Genomic DNA, 19,991 nt, shown 5'->3' with positions numbered 1-19,991 from the left:
AAACTTGACATTGCTTATGTTGTTACCATGGTCAGCAAGTTTATGCATGACCATAGAGAGAGACATTCACAAGTTGTCAATATGATTCTTCAATATCTAAAAGGAAGTCCAGGAAGAGGGTTGCTATTTAAGAAAGGAAGTCTAGTCGTTGATAGAAGGTCTACCACAGGATAAAAGGGAGGGAATTTGGTGACATGGAGAAGTAAGAAACAAAATGTGGTGGCAAGATCAAGCGCTGAAGCAGAATTTAGAGCTCTAGTTAATGGAATCTGTGAATTAATATGACTGAAGACTGTCCTTAATGATCTGAGAATTAAATACAATGCTCCTATGGAGCTTTTATGTGGCAACAAATCTGCCATCAGCATATCACACAATCCAGTTCAGCATGATAGGACAAAACATAAAAATAGACATGAATTTGTTTAAAGAAAAGTTGGACAATGGGCTCATTAAGACAATATATACTCCCTCAGGATATCAACTAGCTCACATATTGACAAAATGACGGGCTACAATCTGTTTTCAAGATCTTTCAAGCATGCAGGGAAGGATGAATATCATTCATATATTTCAGCAACTGATTCTCTCATTGTGTGATATGCTTGAGGGGGAGTGTTGTAAATCTGTGTTGTAAACATATTGAAGCTGTCTATAATTCAGCAACTGATTCTCTCTCATAATTATTGGACATTTCCATAATTAGGCTAAAGAATATCTTGTAGATAATTTTGCCGATACTGTACAAATTTATTCTTTCCCAGTTATTGGTTTTAGGATTATTTTTTCCTATAAATAGGTGTACAAATTCTGTAAACGAATTATCAAGCAATAATACATTCTTTTCTCATCTGCTCTGTTCTCAACTATTATGATCAACAACCACAACTAAACAAACATGAATGTTCATATAATAAAAGTAGGAGAAGAAAACCTGTAAAGCAATTTGTAAGCAAGTATCTCGAATGGGTGGCCTAAGAAGAATCAAACTCCATACAGCACTTAGACCTTGAGTAACTCTATCCGCATTCGGGGAGTGTGACTCCTTTTCAACTTTATCCTCATTTCCAGGAGAACACATGTTTTCTAAAATTTTTAAAACGGGTTTTGGTAAATAAGGAGATTCACCAAGCAATTTACTTAATGATTTATCTGAAGGTGGAAAGGAATCTCTAAGTGCTTCTGCCTGCATTAGAAGTGAACCAAAAGCTCAACTCTTGCCGTGCAAATGGACAAATGAAACAAAATAATAATAAAAAAAAACACATACCACTGTAAGGAGAAATTTTTCATATACAGAAGCTGCAGTTGTTGAAGAAAAGAAGTCAGGCTCCTCTTCAGCCTCACCAAATAATCTGTAAAGGACACGCAATGTCAACTCATGTCCCTGAGACATTAGGTAACTGTTGTCAGCATTTATAGAACTTTAATAAATGCAGCCTTAACATAATAGCTGCCAACTTATATGATTTATCTAAGCCAAACAGCAGTGTCCATAAAATCAATAATTTATTAGATGTCCAACACACAAGACAAGTTGACTGGATTTAGTAGTTAGCACATTTCTCATACATGATTAACTCTACAAACAAGAGTGTCCATTATATTTACAGAACAATACATACCAATTCCACTACAAGAAGATGGAATCTGTTAATCCTTATATTCTCAAATTCAAGCATGGCAGACATGGCATTTTTGACAAAACCTATATGACAAAACTAACCCATCTGGATAATGAATCTCTAATGTAGTGTAAAAGGATAGCGCTACAAGTTCAGATTTGCAAAATGCTATTGAACTAAGGAAAAAACCTATGATTTCAAAGTTAGTTCTCAGTTGATTTAAAAGAAAAATACATGCTATTTATTTTTCAGAAAGAAAAACAAAATTATAGGCACTTTAGGATGGTCACTTTACTTTTACAAATTAAATTGATTAAACATGAAAAAAAAATATATGAAGAAAGAAGAAAGACACCATGCATTAATTAATCTTTCTTTCTTTCTTTTACTTATGGGGTGAGGAGCAGGAAATAGTTTCCTTCACTTTATTACTCATGTCAAAGCCAATAAGTAAATAAATTGGCACAGAAGTAACATTTGAGACAAGAGCTCACCTCATGACTTGTATAATCAATCAAAATATGCTTCTGTAATAGTTTCCATGGGTCTAATTCCAAGGGAAACTGCACGAAGAATAGAAAAGAGAGATGATATCAATTAAAAAGTAGCTGTGAGCAAACAATATATATATATATGTGTGTGTGTGTGTGTGTGTAGTCATTGTAGTGTCAGATGAATGAAGCTAGCATTGATGGAGTTTAGGATCGTAGGGATGCCTAAATTACAGTAAAGTTGAAAGCATATATGAATAGAAAGAATTAAAAGAATAATTAACTGTAAGCAATACGAAAAAAATAACAATAACTAGACATTAGACTAGTGATGAATATTTTCAACCTAATTGCTTCAAATTCAGAGCTACAAACCCAGTAATAAGAAAACATTTAACATTCATATGAATGCATCATGATAGATTATAACAGTAACAGTTTGAGGGAATCATAAATAATGAGTAATTCTATAAGAAAAGGGTATGTGTTAGGAAAAAAAAATTAAATAGTTGTGTTTGATAAAAATGTAAAGTACGACAGGTTAGTAAAATTTCTGAAACTAAAAAGGCAGGTCAATGTCATATTATAAAGCCTCCATGAGATCAATTTAGTTCCCTCTAAATATATCCACAACCGAGAGAGCTTCAGACATTAAAGTAAGTGGAAATTTTATAAAAGGGAAAGACAGTTAAAGAATACATACAATAAATTGAGTTGGATCCTCCATGCTTCTAAGGACAGAAAAAAAAGGCTTAAAACATACCAGTTCTTGTAAAGAGCATGATACACTTTATAATACAACTGAAATATAAAACCTGAAAATTTTGAGCACGAATATTCACCTCAACTCCTAAATAAGCAAGTATTGAAAATCGGACTTTGGAACCACCAGCTACAGCTATTTGCTTATATGCATCAATTATATGCATAAAACATGACTTTTGCAAATGATCTTTTTGTTCATCTGCAAGGTCAACAACAGGAGCAATCATCTTTGGCAAGATTAAACGGGGAGGCAACACAACAGAAGTAGCTGTTGAGGACACCAGGCTATTGACATCTGTAACACCCGCTTTTGGGCTCAGCTCCTCAGATCTATCTGTTGATATTGACGGAACTAAGTTCAGAGGTGACCTCTGATCCAAACTCATAACTTGCTCTTGACTGCCATCTTCTAGATGTATATCAGTGGAAGCCAATGAGGAGGGAGCCAAAGTTTCTGACAAGGCATCACTACGACCAAAGGAATCCAGGCCAGGGATGCCGCTCTCTAAGTTTCCAACATCATGGATGTCAGAAGGTATAGTTGTGCAGCCATTCTCCACTCCAGGTATACTGGCATCAGAAGATGGAAAATCAGTAGGCGATGGTACATTTTCAGATGAAAGATTCATGCCAGAATGCTCAACAGCACTATCTTCAGCAATTGCAGAAATTTCTTCCTCCCCTTGAGGCTTCTGCAATATTTGTGTACATCAAAGCTCTAGTCAAAAGATTATTCTCAGAAAATATGATATAAAATAAATACAGGTTTAATCAATTCAAATGAAAGGGACTGGAAGTAAATTGAAATATTAAAAAGAAAGGCCTAAAAACCAAAAATACCAGAAAAATACACCACTACCTCGTTGGACACTGGTTGATGGGCGTCAAGAAGGGACGCTATTGGCGGAAAAGTACTACAAAGCGACATAACACCAGCTACAAATGATGGTGGATATTTAGCCTTGTCATCAGAACCAATCATACTAATGTCATGCAGCTGTTCATCATTTCCTTCAGCATTAGGGTAATTTGGAGGTAGGTTTCGCATATTTGCCATCACCACCTCAGCTAGCAAGTCAGCAGAAATACTTGAGATAAGAATTTCCAAAGATGCAACAGCTTTTTCACCTTGAGCAACCAAAGCACCAAACATGGCAACAAGTTGCTGTACAGGCCCATTCTCCACATCTCCTTTTGATTGTATTGGTACAGTTGACTGTGTGTCATCCTGAGAGTCCGCACTGGTACCTTCATCTAACTCTTTCTTAGGTTCTTTCACAATGAATGATGTCTTTACACGTTTTCCAGGCACATCATCTTCAGCTAAATCACCTCCATTTTGTGATCCAGATCGCTTTCTTCCCAAATTACTGGGCATTGAATCACAAGAATTTACTGCACGTTCCTCTTCCTGTAAAATAAAATAAAATTATATGTATGGGTGTGGCTGTGGCTGCGGGTGGGTGTCTGTGTACATATGTGGCAATCAAGAATTCGGAATGACTGATATTTTAGCGTCTAATTGTATATCTATCCCAATGTCCTACCATTATTAAATGCTATTAAAAAGTCTCTTTTGATTCACAATGTTTCATGCAATCTCCGCTCCAAAAGCAAGCTCAATGGGGAAAATTGCCCAAGTCATTTAAAAAGTACTTTGGCCATATGCCCAGCCAACATGGAATCTTAACCATAGTTATCAATCTCAGATAGCAGTGCTAGAGCGTAACAGCCAATGCCAAAAATGCTATAGTGGGGTAATGCATAGAGAGATGAGTCATGACTGCTATTTAGAAATGTCATATATAAATTAAATCATTTATACTATATACATGAACGCCAAAAGATAAAAAAAACTCAAAATCCATGACATATTCGTTATTAAAAATAAAAGTTAGTTCTTAGGCTCAACATACAAATATACAACAGTAAAAGTAAAAAAATCCCCCAAAGCAATGCTTTTTTTGGTTAAAAATGTTTTTTTTTAATTGTTATTTTCACTCTAGCGCTGCTATAGCAGCAGTGCCACGGCCACTATTTTGGCCCCTATTCAAATTTTATAGCAGCCTATGGCAATTCCACTCCACTATTCCACTATAGCCTGTAATTAATAACTATGATCTTAAAACACTTCCCTTATGCTTAGAACTGGACATTTAGAGTAGGAAATATGCAGGACTAGGCATTTGCAAATAGACCAACTTCAAGATGAGATTGGGTCTTGTTGAGAATATTTGTGTTTCCATTATTAATATGGTTACCTTCTTTCCTTTTATATAAAAATCTGATTGATTATGTAAATAATGTAATTAGGGTTCAGCTGTAATTACTTAGTCAATCCCTATAATCAAGGGATTTAGTTTGTACAAATTTATAATTATAAGAAACGGTGAATGACAATGAGGAAACTAAGTTTATACCCTAATTATTTTTCTGTCTCAAGTTGGTATCAAAGCTCACATTCTGTAGGCCTAATAAAACACAACACAATACCGCCAACCCTAGTTGTCCCGACATCCGGCAACCATTTGGCCTGTGACTTCGGCACTAACCCCAGAAGTCTCTGATTGGCTGTCCCACCGATCGTCGTCGTCTCCTGGCATCCCACGCGCTGCCACACGCACTTACCATAGAACCAGGTCATCAGCGCGTGAAAGCCAAGTGCCGCCCTATGCGACTCTGTTTGTCTCGCCGCTGGTACGGTTCACCTCGTTGGCACACCATCTGTCTCTTCTGGGTGTCCTTTTCCAGCTAGGTGACCTTTATTTAGTCTCTTCCATCTCTCACCTAGTTCAATCATGGATTCAGACCCAACAGAGTCAACTCCTAAGTCAACCGCTACCCCTGACAGTACTAGACCCTTAAACAAAAACCCTGTATCCTTTGTCTTCTCTGGAAATCCATCAATAGCTTCAGAGAAACTTAATAGGAAAAATTATATGGATTGGCAAGCTACGATGAAAATATGGTTTTTGGGTCAAGGTCTCTTTGACCATTTGAGTAAGACAGCAAATGACATTAGTCCCACTGAACGCGATCAATGGAAGAAGGCTAATTATCAGTTAGTTTCACTTCTATGGCAGTCCATTGATCAGAAGTTGTTAGTCCATTTTCATACGTATAAGACATTGTAGTGTCTATTAAAATGATGTTCAGCATCTCTACGATGTTGTATATAATTTAGCTGCACTTAAAATGATAGATCACAATCTTCCATCATATTTGAATAGAGCACAGTCCACCATTGATGAAATTAAATTGGTCTTGGCAGGTGATGACCTTCAAAATACAAGATCGATAACATGTGCATGGTTTTAATCCTTCATGGCCTTCACAAAGATTTTGAATCTGTTCAGAACCAAATTTTGACAAATTCCAATGTAACCTACAGCAGAGAATCTCATTAATTGTCTACTGCGTGTTCCCTCTCCATAAACTATGACAGGAAATGGTTCCCAACCAGGTTTGGAGTCTTCTACATTCCTATCTAATGTGATCAGCCATGGAGGTCAAAGTCATGGTGGAAGAGGAGGTCGTAGTTTTGGAAATCGTCCACAATGCTCTTATTGTAAACATATGGGCCACACCAAAGATAAGTGTTATTCCTTGATTAGGTTTCCCGAGAAATCAGCCACTGTGACGTATTCTCAGTCTTCCGCTGTGGAAAAGCAAACTAACATTGGTGGAGACAACCAGAATATTCTTTCAGATATGGAGTATAAGGCAGCTGAAGATAGCACCGCAACAATCTTCCTCTGCCACTGCTCAATCTGGTAACTCTACAATTTGCCTCTGATTCATCGTCTGTTGGACCCTAGATATTAGATTCTGGTGCTTCTGACCACATAGCTGGTACTCCTTCTCTTTTCTCAAAACTGTCACAACCTAAAACAGCACACTACATCAACCTTGTTAACAGCTCAAAAGCTAATGCTATTGGCATGGACAAACTACCCCTCTTCCTGATTTATCCCTAAATTCTGTTCTTGTACGTGGTTGCCCCTTTAATTTAGTCTCAATCAGTCAACTTATTCGCACTCATAACGGTTCCATAACATTTACTGCTGAATCTTTCTCTATACAGGACCAGAGTACGGGACAGACGATTGAAGTAGGATCTGAATCGTGTGGTCTTTATTATTTCCAACCCCCTTCCTCAGTTGTCTGCACTGTTACAAATTCTCCTCTTCTCTTGCATCGTCGCCTAGGTCATCCAGGTCCAAATAAATTGAAGCACATGGTTCCTTACCTCTCTCATTTCCAGTCTTTGGAGTGAGTCATGTCAATTAGGTAAACACATTCGAGCCTCCTTTCCAAGCGCTGTCCATGGTCAAGCAAAATCTCCATTTGATCTTGTTCATTCAAATGTGTGGGGTCCGAGTCTTGTTAATTCTATCTTAGGACATAGGTACTTTGTTATTTTTATTGATGACTAGTCAAGATGTACTTGAATTTTCTTAATAAAAGAGCATTAAGAATTATTTACAATTTTTCAGAATTTTTGCAATGAAATTCAAACACAATTTGGTCGCTTTATTTGTGTCTTGCGTAGTGATAATGCCAAAGAATATTTTTCTGCATCTTTTAATCATTTTATGACTTCTCATGGCATGTTGCATCAATCCACTTGTCCACACACCTCAACAAAATAGCATTGCAGAAAGAAAACATCATCATATTATTGAAACTGCTCGAATTCTTTTGTTACATGCTAATGTACCTTTAAAATTTTGGGGTAATGCTGTCCTTATAGCAACTTTTTTAATAAATAGGATGGGGAAAGTCTGTCTATTTTTACATCTAGGATTTACATATTACAACATATATCACTGTCAAGGTCAAGAGTGAATTTTATATTATTCAAATTTCGAATCTCTTATCCCTTTTTTTATTATTTGTTTTTATTTTTGAATCGATGACAGATCCATTTTTTTATGTTCTGTACTATCAATAAGATCCATTATAACAAGTCACACACTCATTCCGGAAATACAAAAACAAAGAAGTTTCACGATCAAACTAATTCTTTGACTAGAGGTTACCGAAAAGAAAAATTTTCTATTTGATTCTATTTCCATTCGAATCAATGTACCTTTAAAATTTTGGGGTGATGCTGTCCTTATAGCAACTTTTTTAATAAATAGGATATCATCCTCTGCTTTAAATAACAAAGTACCTCATTCACTTTTATTCCCTAATGACTCTCTGTTTAAAATCCCCCCACGTGATTTTGGTTCCACTTGTTTTGTCCATGATCTCACTCCAGGGCTTGACAATTATCTGCTCGTGCTGTTAAGTGTCTCTTTCTGGGTTACGCTCGGGTGCAGAAAGGATACAGGTATTATTCTCCATCCACTCATCGCTTCTATACGTCAGTTGATGTCACCGTTTTTGAAGATACACTGTATTTCACCACATCAATCTCTCCAAACTCAGTTTCCCAGGTTCTTCCCGTTCCTTACTATATTCCCCTTGTCACTAATCCTTCCATCTTTGATGTGCCAAAGCCTCCTAATCACTCTTCACCTGCTATTCCTTGTCCCTTGGCTACGTACCAGCGTAGACCTTGTATTGTTCTGCTAGAGGAAATAGTTTCTGAAGATTCAGGCCACTCATCTCCTATGCTAATTGCTCTACCTACTCCGAATCCATCTAAGACACCTGCTGATTTGCCAATAGCCCTTCAAAAAGGTACACGTTCAACTTGAAATCCTCATCCGATTTATAATTTCTTGAGTTATCATTGTTTATCCTCTTCACATTTTGCCTTCATGTCTACTATTTCCTCTGTTACTATTCCTAAAACAGCCCAAGAAGCACTTTCTCATCTAGGGTGGCGACAAGCTATGATTGACAAGATATAGGCTTTAGAATCCAACCAGACTTGAACACTTGTTCCCTCTCTTCCTGGGGAAATCTACAATTGGCTGTTGTTAGGTGTTTGCTATTAAGGTGGGTTCAGATATGGACAAATTGATTGGCTAAAAGCTTGATTAGTCACTAAAGACACGCAAACTTTCGAGCTTGATTATGGCGATACTTTCTCACTTGTTGCAAAAATGACTTCAATTTGCCTCTTCTTATCTATGGATGCCACACATTGCTGGCCCCTCTATCAACTAGATATCAAAAATACATTTCTCCATGGTGATCTAGAGGAAAAGATTTATATAGAACAACCTCTCGGTTTTGTTGCTCAGGAGAGTCACAAGGATTTGTTTGCAAGTTACGTAAGGCTTTATATGGCCTTAAACAAAGTCCTCAAGCATATTAAACAAAGTCCTCAAGCATGATTTGGTAGATTTAGTACAGTTCTCTAATATTTTGGGATGACTCGCAGTGAAGCAAACCATTTGTGTTTTATAAACATTCCTCTACTAACCAGTGCATTTATCTTGTTGTCTATGTAGATGACATTGTTATCATAGACAATGATCATGATGGTATCACCAGACTCAAGCAGCATTTGTTTCAACATTTTCAAACTAAGGACTTGGGTCAATTGCGATATTTTCTTGGGATTGAAGTAGCTCAATCAAAAACTGGTGTCGCCATATCTCAAAGAAAATATGCTCATGATATTTTGAAGGAAACAGGAATGTTGAATTGTAAGCCAGTTGATACTCCTACGGATCCAAATGTCAAACTTATGCCAGATCAGGGGGAGTTGTATTCAGATACAAATCGATACCAAAGATTAGTCGGAAAGCTGAATTAACTTACTATGACTAGGCCAAACACATCCTTTCTAGTCAACATTGTGAGCCAATTTCTTAACTTCCCTCGTGATAGTCATTGGGATGTTGTGATTAGAATCTTCAGATACATCAAAGGTTCCCCTAGAAAAGGATTAGTCTATGAAAACAGAGGCCATACTGATATTGTTGCATACACAGATGTGGATGGGGTTGGTTGCCCAAGTGATAGACAATCAACTTCAGGATATTGTGTATTGATTAGAGGTAACCTTATTGCTTGGAAGAGTAAAAAGCAGAATGTTGTTAATAGATCAAGTGCTGAAGCTGAATATCGAGCAATGGCCAATACCTCGTGAACTTGTATGGCTAAAACAGCTTATTGCTGAGTTAAAGTTTTGTGAGGTAGGACCTATGAGACTTATTTGTGATAACCAGGCAACCTTACACATTGCCGCTAACCCTGTTTTTCATGAACGGACCAAGCATATAGAGATTGACTAACATTTCATTCGTCATGAGATTGATACATCATTTGTGAATTCTAATAACCAATTGCTGACATGCTTACCAAGGCACTTTGAGGTCCAAGCATAACATCATTTGTAACAAGCTTGATGCATATGATATATATGCACCAGCTTGAGGGAGAATGTTGAAAATATTTGTATTTACATTATTAATATAGTTACCTTCTTTCTTTTTATATAGAAATCTGATTGATTATGTAAATAATGTAATTAGGATTCAGCTGTAATTACTAGGTCAATCCCTGTAATCAAGGAATTTAGTTTGTACAGATTTATAATTATAAGAACCGCTGAATGACAATGAGGAGACTAAATTTTTACACTAATTATTTTTCTGTCTCAAGTGGTCTAATACCATACTAGAATTGAAAATGGACTATGTCTAGCTCAATCCTAAAAGCTAGCTTAAGGGAGAACGATTGTTCCAGCCATTATAAGTACAGTGGCCATATGCCTTGCTAATGTGGGATCTTGATGATAATAAAATAAATTAAATAATTAATATCCTCAATTATGAGTAAATACTAGACACAGTAAAATGTGCCAAAGAACGGCAAAAAAGGAAAATACTCTCCATTTCCAAATGACTGGGTTTCACAAGAAATTTACAGTAGGGCAATTTGGCAGGAAACAACAGATCCCGTGTAGCTGGACAGTTTTGTTACATATGTAGACAGTAAGTTACCAACTAATGCTCTATTTCATTCAATTTATTGGAGACACCGAAAGACAAAATAATGTTGAAAATAATTAATTAATGTCATCTTAAGTTTCTAAAGCAACAAAAACAATGGAACAAAACCCATTCTCTAAAACTACAACAATTTTGAAATTGAGAGTACCATCTATCTCTTCTGATAATGAAAACATGACAATTTGGATATACCAATTCAATTGTCTACAGCTACATCAAGCTCATACACAGATTCCATATTTACATGTTCAAAGCTCAAATCAGTATATAAGAAACAGAACACTTAAAAATAATCAAATAAACATCCTAGGAAAAGAAGGTGGTTACCTTGATAACAGATTGATCATCCTTCTCTCTCTTTATACTTCCATTACTTGCAGGGATTAAGTGGAACACCTGATCTGCCTTTCCTTCAGACTGCATTTCCTTCAAGGCACCTGCCAAACGATCTCTCCACTACCCAAATAAAAAATAATCAATTTTTCCATAATACCATATTGGACCAAACCTCTTGAATATGAAGTACGCACTTGATTACTAGTTAGTTTAACGAAAATGTCATAATATTCAATTTCAAAGAAACAATATTGATATTTTCAGCTCCCCCTCTTACAGACAATCAACCTTAAAGTTTAAACAAGAAAAGGGGCATACACAATCTGACTTTTACCCAGGCATAATATATAATGTTATACGGTTTCAGTTTACTACAACTCAATATTTAATTTCAATTACAATTAATGACCATTACACACAAAAATTACAAATAGGATAATTGGCTGTCGAACTGCCAAGTACCAATGGCAACTTGGCAAGTATTAAGAAATCACCATCTTAATGAAGTAACACTTTTTAAAGAAAAACTGACTTTACACTTCTGCTTTCCTAGCCTCATCCAAACCCTCCCAGATGACCCCCTCCCCTCACTCCCCTCTCCCCCTCCCTCTTCCTAGCCTCATCCAAACCCAAAACCTTTTCCCACTTCTCCTTTCCTTCCCTCCCCTCATTCCTCCCTCCCATCCAAATGTACCGTAAGGGAATCTTCCTAGGGGGTATACAGAGAAATTGCAGACTTTTGGTAGACTGATATGCAACTTAGTTTTTAAAGCTATTTTTTATATGGGTCGTGTTTTTAGTTGAACCTTGTCTCTATTCTTTTCAGTATATCTCTCAGTTGATCAAACAAAACATCAATACACTAAAACTACCAATTCAACAATCATTTTTATTTGGGCCACCTACAAAACTTCATCCACATAAGCTTGTGTTTATAAAGTGACTTGTACTTAATTAAGCAATTGCCCCAACCTGTGAGACAACCTGAAGCCAATGGTGCAACTGCAACTTGAGTTACTTGACAATGATTTTTCAATGAAAGAGGGAACTAGACAATTAGCAGCCTACCTCAGTAAGGGACACACACAACACATACATAAATACATAATCAAGTTATGTAAGTGAGAACCCCACCCATGATTTGGTTAAACATTCTCTCTCTCTCCACAATTGCAACAGCAACACACAGAGAGTCATATGCTCAGCAGATATAGGTATTCAGAGTTTTCAGATAACTTTGATTTTGGGCTGTAGATTTGATAGCAAATGGATCAATTCATATTTATCCAGCAGATCAAGAGATATATTCGTTAGCCTATTAACCATGAACTGACCTGTTACCCTTTTAATTGGATGTATTGGATTTAAATAAGGACATGGATACAGATGGGTTGGATTGATATATGGTGGATCAATGGACATTTATGCCACCCCAAGTTTCAATCACGAATGTGATGTAAGCCTATAGCATGTAGTAAGTCAGATCACACAAAACTCCATGTCTATTTCTCTGTTCCCCACTTTCTGTTTGTGCACCTGGTTCCAACAGTGTGCAAGGAGCCTATACCCTCCTTGAATCTCCAAGTTTTGTAGTACATTTTCAGTACTCTTGTAGAATATACTCTTTTGCAATTGCTTTTCTTTATTTGGTAACTTCCTCTTTGTTTTTAATTTTAAGAAATTTAAATCAGGAAAAAAAATAGCCAAACAGTGGCTCGTATTGCTATTTTAAGAAAAGGAGTATATACTCCAGGAGCACTGAAAATTTTTCCCAAGTTCTGATTCCTCACCATAGAAAATTTCTCATAATCCTCCAATCTTTAAGGGGAATCTCCACGAGAATGATGAAGACTATATATATATCAGGAACAGACTAAACAAGCCTTGTGTAAGGTGATCTACATTCCAGACTGCAGAGAAAAGAAAGCTCCCTTCCAATCATGTAGTCATCTAGAAAAATGATGTTCTGTTCCTGAAAATCCCCCTTACCCCTATTGTACTCCCAATGAACCTTCAATCAGCCTATTTTCTACAACTGATCCACCCTAGAATAACCAAAGCCTACTCTGTTGATTCCAAATCCTAAATCTTATGCTTTTATTTGTCAAAGAATTTAGATGACATGGAAAACATGAAATGGAAATAATATGATGCTGCAAGTCATCAAATGATTAGATAACATGGGAAACATAATATGCAAATTATATGAAACTGTTCTTAGTATAAAAATATACAGCTGCTTGTTTCAAGGTTTATAAATTTATTCCTCGGAAAATGAATGTTGGATTGTGATATTCCCATGTTTGGTACAAACTTTAAAAATATTATGAGTATTGTTGATTTCCAAGAAAGTGGCATTCTCATGCTTTACTTATTTGTTTTCCCATGGAAAGGATGTGTATGTTGCTTTCCCATGGAAATATGGGAAGTTATTTACTAACCCAGCTACTAATTTCCATTCCCAATTCCTTCTCTTATCATTTGATTCATGAAAAACATCCCCAGAAATATTAAATTCTAAAAAAATATTTTTTGAATTCATCCAAGAATAATAGCATGCTTGGTAATGTTTTTTAGAAGCACGTGACTTGCTTTTTTCAAAAGTTCTCTTATGAAGCTAGCAAAAATCAGCAATTAGTTTTCTAAAATAAGGTGAATCAAACACAATGACATTCTTGATCATAGTAGTACTCTTAGGAATGGCACCCCTAGAAATATAAAAATATACCTTGAAACAAATGTCACAGAATTTTGTAAACATTGACAGAGACTATAAAATCAATATATATATATATATATATATATATATAAAGAAGTAAAACTACATATCAAGAGTAAACAGTTGAGATGTCAAGTACATCTTAGACTAAAAGAATTACCGGAGCAGCACTTGGATGTGTACATTTTGAGCAAGTAAGAAAGGCATTCTTCAAAGCAAGATGTGCAGCAGTTACACAGATCCCACTCACAACAGAGCTCGAGGGTTCCAAGCTGAGCAAAACTGGCAAGATGCGGCCATAGAATGCAGGCCTGTCTGTTGCAATGGCTGAAAGGCTGGGAATTATCCAATAACAAAGTCAACAGTAAGAAAGTATCATTCAAATCAATGGATTTTTACACACAGCATTAATAGTTATCAACCAGTAATTGCATGTAATTTGTAATAATTGATTTACAGCCAGAACAATCCTCAAGTTTTCAAAATGAATGTAAGTTTCCTACCAAACTGTTAGCAATGAGCCCATGATGAAAAGGGTATATTATAGGAAAAGGAAGAGTGGGCCAGTTAATGTTAAGGCCCAACCCAACCTAGAAAAACAATCAGTTAGCTCATAATTAGGGAGCAGTTAGAAGGCAGTTACAAGGAATGGTTGTTATAAAGGTCAAAATTACAATAATTGAGGTGTCTTTTTTGTAAGTGAATAAGTCAATGTAGGAGAGTTGCCAGGATCTCTCGAATATTTTTAGCAATATATGATAACAGTCTGCATTTACATTAGGTACCTAACTGTGTTCATTCTTAGTAATACAATTCAATCTTTCTTTCTTTTTCCTTGCTTTACCTGTTTTAACACAAAACCTAGTCAAATAAGATTATATTGGACTAACAACAATGTTGATATGTTAATATAGTAATTAGATTTGTTCATATGTAAATACAGTAATTAGGAACGTAATATCAGGATTACCTTAATTAGGTAATTAATATAGATTCATGGGTACTTGTATAAATTCAGACCTTCAGGTCAAATGCAATACATACAGTAAAGTTTCAAATACTACATTTCAATAAATAAAATTCCCCTCTCTTTCTCTAGACGTGTGAACAAGTGAAGCAAGCAAATATTGATCATGTGATCATCATGAATGTGTCATTGGTAAGTTTTAACAAAAAAAATTCATGTGCATGTGTGTGAGAGACAGAGAAAGTAAGCAAGCAAATTTTTGCCTTTTTGAGCACCATCATGCATCATGAAATTCATGCATGTGTTGTCAACATCGTGTAATATTTTCAGTTGTCACATCATGCAGCAAATCAAAAGGGCATAAAAGAAAAGATCAAAGACCTTTTAATTAGCACAATGATCACTGAGTGACTAAGAGACTTCACACTTGGAAACCTGAGTTGATCAAGCAAGAGACCCAAACTATGGCTGGCTTCAATTGACAAATCTCCAACATTAAGTACTGGATGACCCCGCCTCAGCCATGATATATTAAATTCAGCAGGCCTTCCTATAAAAAAGTGAACAGCTGTATAAGCAAATAATTTGAGAATTATGATAACAACAGATAGTACAAACATCTTTTAAAAGCCTGATGATACTGCCCAACCAATTTCAGAATGTAATACCTTGATGAGAAGTGGGCTCTGAGGAACCATTGGGATCAGGTGTGTAAAGATGAATAACTGCTTCAACAAACTTCAATGCCAGCAGCTTTGCTCCACCACCTCCATGCTTCCAATCATGTTAGAAAGTACAACCATCGGTCAATAAACCCAAACAAGTAACTCTGCATTTTTAAAAAGAAAAACTACTTACTTGAAAAGCTATTGAGTATACTTTGTCTTTGAATTTAATCATCCATGCCCATGCAGATTCAAGTGCACTGTCTAAATCACTAGAATATAGACCCTAAAACAAAATTAAACCAGAATGGGATGTTCATATCTTAAAATTAATACGCATAATACATAAAAGAATGAGACATGAGGTAAGATGAGAGATAACTCCTGTAAGATATCCAAAACGTTCAAAAGTTAGCACAAGTAACTATTAATACTTGCCACCATTATTCATTTCCTGATATTTTTTCTTGGTGGGGATATGAATGCATACTTGCTTTATCAATTTATATAAGATCTTCTAGTTTTAATTTTGTACCAAGAGGGGCTAAGATAAAAGGTGAATAGGAGTCAATGGCTTTCCAAAAATTTGAAGATTAGAACCAGATTTGGATGGTTGGCCGTTCCTGTGGACATACCATGAACCCAAGATAAAATTATGTTGGTATAAATGCCACTTTCCATCACTTTTTCTTTTTCTTGATTCATATATAAAAGCCAATCAGTAATCAATGTTTCATTCACCTTAGAACATTAGCTGTTGATGAAATCAAATAACATATACCCCAGTGCAAGGATTAAAAGAAAGCAAAAAGCTGGTTAACGTACAAGACACAAGCACAATTACATACATGGCATTATATTGAGAACCTTCAATAATTTTAAACAGACAGCGTATGGTTACGCGTGGGTGTGAATGATCCTTTAACTCCCTACATCACTCTTTGTGCAGATTGACATTGTTCCAACTTCCAAGAACCCAGTACCATAAAATATAATAAAACTAAATTCCTGAATTATCTTTCAATTGTATGAATTTCATAACAAAATAACATAACACGCAATGCCATTACACTGACAGAACAAAATCTTAAAAAAGAAGCAATCACACCCAGATACAGCCGAACACAAGAACAACTCATGCCACAACATTCACAACATTGTTTTCATTACAAAAGCAACTCATCGAACAACATATTCATTCACCGTTGAAAAACAAAACACATACCTGAATCGCAATTTTCTCAAGCGTGGAGCGAAACAAATCGGTTCCACACAGTATAGCTTGTCGAACAACCGCCGGCGTGTCATCATCCAAGATATTGATAAGCACAGGCACAATGTCAGGCAAAAACTCCGTGTTCTTCAATCCAATCTCACCAAGCATCCTACGTCCACAACAAAAAATAACTAAAACTAATAAAAAAGAGGTTCATCTCAAATTCCAATTCAACGCGCCAATGCGATTGAAATTCGAAAATGGTGAAGAGAGAAGCGTACTCGGTGATGAATTTGCGAACGGGACCGAAGCGATCGGAGTGGAAGTCAAACAGTGAAGGGAGGAACTCGGTGAGAAGAACGGGGTCTTCTTGGGGAAGTTCGTGCCTCAGTTGGCGCAACGACTCGAGTTTGGAGGGGATGTCGATGGCCAACTTGGCAGAGTTCACAAGACTCGCTAACTTTTCACGCGAAGTCGCCGCCATGGACATGGTTTTTCCGACCATGGTTGCAGAGAGAAGCAGCAGAAAGCCTAATTTGAGAGAATTTGCATGGGAATCGATAGCGCGAGAGGATCAGTGTCTCTTTTTCTAGGGTTTGGTTGGAAGGAGAGGGAGAATGAGGTCCGTTTGAAATTGCTGTTCGAACAAAAATGGTGTAGTTCTCTCGCTATTTTATAGGTTATCTTAAAATTACAGATATAAATATTTTTATTAAGAATAAATAAATAAATAAAAGAAATTTTTATTCATGGTATAATAAATATTTCTTAAAGATATTTTTTTCTCTTATTCTTATTATTATTATTATTGACAAGCTCATAAGTTGAGTCAAAAACTCATTAATTTTTTCCAAAATTAATTAAATCACAAAACTTAATATCAATTCAAATTGATTTTACATAATTTAAGATATTGTCATACTATACTAATTTGTACACAAAATCAATCTAATAAATTACTCAAACAAGTTTTTAAAGGATGAAATCAAATTAGATTCTTATAACACTTAACTTTATATTAGTCTTTTTATTTTAAAAAAAAAGTTCATTTGGTTAGTTTTTCAACTAGAGAAGACAAATTTGATCCATAATTTTTGTAATATAATAATTGACTTGATTACAAAGATTATCTTTCACCCAAAAAAAACTCATTAACAACTAGCTAAGAAGATGATTTGCATCAATTACCATAAGAAAATAATATGAGATAAAGCTCTTCACAATTAAATTTAAATTATTACTTGTAAAAGAAGAAACTAAATAATTTTATAAATCTAATTAAACAAAACAAATACTCCTTAAAATGCACAAATGTTTGTATAATTTTTTACATTGTCTCTAAAAGAAAACCTATTCTCCAATAAAATTTTTCTATTATATAATTTTATTAGCAAGTTTAAAATATGAAACCAAATAATAATCTTTTTAATATTATCATTCATAAGTTTGAACAATGACCTCCATAAAAGATAGTCAAATAATGCATATTTATAATGACTTTTATTAAAAAACATGCCATGAAATTTTTTTTATTAATATAGTATTTATAGAATTATTTTTTATTTTGTTATAATTTAATTATTAGGATAGATTTTCACAGTTGACACCATAATTTATACTCTTCTAGTGTTATAATTACATTAGGTTTCAAATTAAAGGAATGTAAAACTATTCTTTTTAATGTTAAGCTCTTTTTATAATATCATAACCAATATTTTATGATATGCACTATATATGTTATAGGTTTTATTAGTCACAATTAATCATATCCATGTATGACAAATTCTTCACCTCTATTGAACTGGGCATTATTATTAGACTCAAATTTTTTTTTACATAAAATTATCTCTTTCATCCTTTTTATATCTTTTATTTTATAAAATTTTTATTTTAACTTTTACCTATTGATTATTCTCTTTTTTGGAAAGTGCACATAACTTACTTTCTTCGTTATAATTAATATTTTGTTATGATCTTATCATTTCAATTCATTTATTTATGTGTCTATTAATATAATTTAATTATATTTAAAATAATAATATAATATAATCAATAAATAATATTGAAACTAATAATAGAATATTAACATTATACAACTAAAACATAAACTAATTTTTTTGTTTTTTATCCAATTTAATTCAGATTCAACTTGAGTCGCCTACCTAGATGTGATGGATAAGTCTATCACTAAAATTTTTTTATAGACACAAAGATCAAACTCGAGACTGAATTACTTACCACTCGAACCAATTTTTGTTAACAATTTTTTCTTATTTTATCAAAATGTTATGAGATTCATTTTATGAAATAGTGTAGAGTACTAATACTAGACTTGTGCTGATTTTTAAAAAGATAATAAAGCAACATAAAATTTTGAAGTTATTTATTTTTAAAATTTATTTCCTTTTATTCTGATGTCTTTAAAATTATAGTAGTTTTGAAAGAGTTTAATAATTCTTTAAAGTGATTTTATTAAGAAAAAAATTATACAAATAAGTTTGTAATTTCCATAAATTCTTCATTGTTATTTTAACATTGTTCACATATTTTTAATCTTCATTTATCTTGATAATTTATATCTTTTATTTAATTATTTTAAATTTTTATAAAATTGAGTAATACAGAAAATATTTTAAAAGTTTAATTTTTATGAAATTTTTATCTAATTACTCTAAATTCCCCTGAAAACATACTCTTTGAATTTTAAAATTTGATTGTGGTGTTAATATCTAAAATTTTGTGTGTCATTGACATTCTCACCCTTCAATACAGATCCAGAAAAATTATATAAAAAGGATTTTATTTCATTTTTATAAAATATCACTTTATTTTAAAATTTTAGCAAAATAATCATGCTCTAAGTCATTCATCACATGAATCAATCCTATTTATAATTTTACTTTCTCTTGTTGTAAAACAATTTTAGTCTATTAGTATGACTGGATTCAATTTATGCGTAACCAATTTCAAATATTTTGTATTTTAATATATTTACAGAATTTCTGATAAAACATAATGCTAAGCTTAAATCCATTGAGATATGTTTTTTCCTTTCCAAAACTTTGAAGTTTCCTACCATAGAAATTTAAAAGAAGTGAAATAAAACGTTTAATAAATCATTTCTAGAGTAGAAAATAAAATACCTTCTCATATCTATTGAGAAAATAAAGCAAGTAGCAAAAAGACAAAAAAGAATGCTCAGAAAGCCAATTGCCATTGGTCATTAATACTTTTTATCATCCAAAACAAATCACATCAAATCCTTCGCAACAACACATTCATACGACA

At 34.2% G+C, this 19,991-nt stretch overlaps 1 protein-coding gene across 4 annotated transcripts in view; it reads right to left on the bottom strand.

Annotated features, from left to right (window-relative positions):
* LOC113849600 (symplekin) overlaps positions 1-17,327 on the bottom strand; it is a 28,596-nt gene extending 11,269 nt beyond the window's left edge. For 3 of the 4 annotated variants that reach the window (XR_003502116.1, XM_027479610.1, XM_027479612.1), the window contains exons 1-12: positions 16,985-17,327; positions 16,713-16,872; positions 15,681-15,773; positions 15,491-15,596; positions 15,204-15,372; positions 14,016-14,190; positions 11,128-11,256; positions 3,741-4,292; positions 2,959-3,573; positions 2,120-2,188; positions 1,271-1,387; positions 935-1,186 (exon numbers count right to left, since the gene is read on the bottom strand). Coding sequence is in view for 3 of the 4 variants with exons in the window: in XM_027479610.1 (XP_027335411.1) it covers positions 935-1,186; positions 1,271-1,387; positions 2,120-2,188; positions 2,959-3,573; positions 3,741-4,292; positions 11,128-11,256; positions 14,016-14,190; positions 15,204-15,372; positions 15,491-15,596; positions 15,681-15,773; positions 16,713-16,872; positions 16,985-17,208 (2,661 nt within the window). In the remaining variant the exon portion in view is untranslated. Of the gene's footprint in view, positions 1-934; positions 1,187-1,270; positions 1,388-2,119; positions 2,189-2,958; positions 3,574-3,737; positions 4,293-11,127; positions 11,257-14,015; positions 14,191-15,203; positions 15,373-15,490; positions 15,597-15,680; positions 15,774-16,712; positions 16,873-16,984 lie in introns of all 4 variants that reach the window. The other variant, XM_027479609.1, reaches the window with a different exon arrangement.
* Between the last annotated feature and the right edge of the window lie 2,664 nt (positions 17,328-19,991).

Source organism: Abrus precatorius, unplaced genomic scaffold (assembly GCF_003935025.1).
Source record: "Abrus precatorius isolate BTA unplaced genomic scaffold, Abrus_2018 Scaffold9, whole genome shotgun sequence".
Lineage (NCBI taxonomy): Eukaryota > Viridiplantae > Streptophyta > Magnoliopsida > Fabales > Fabaceae > Abrus > Abrus precatorius.
Note: the sequence above shows the minus strand (reverse complement) of the source record. Positions and strands in the feature narration are given on the sequence as shown.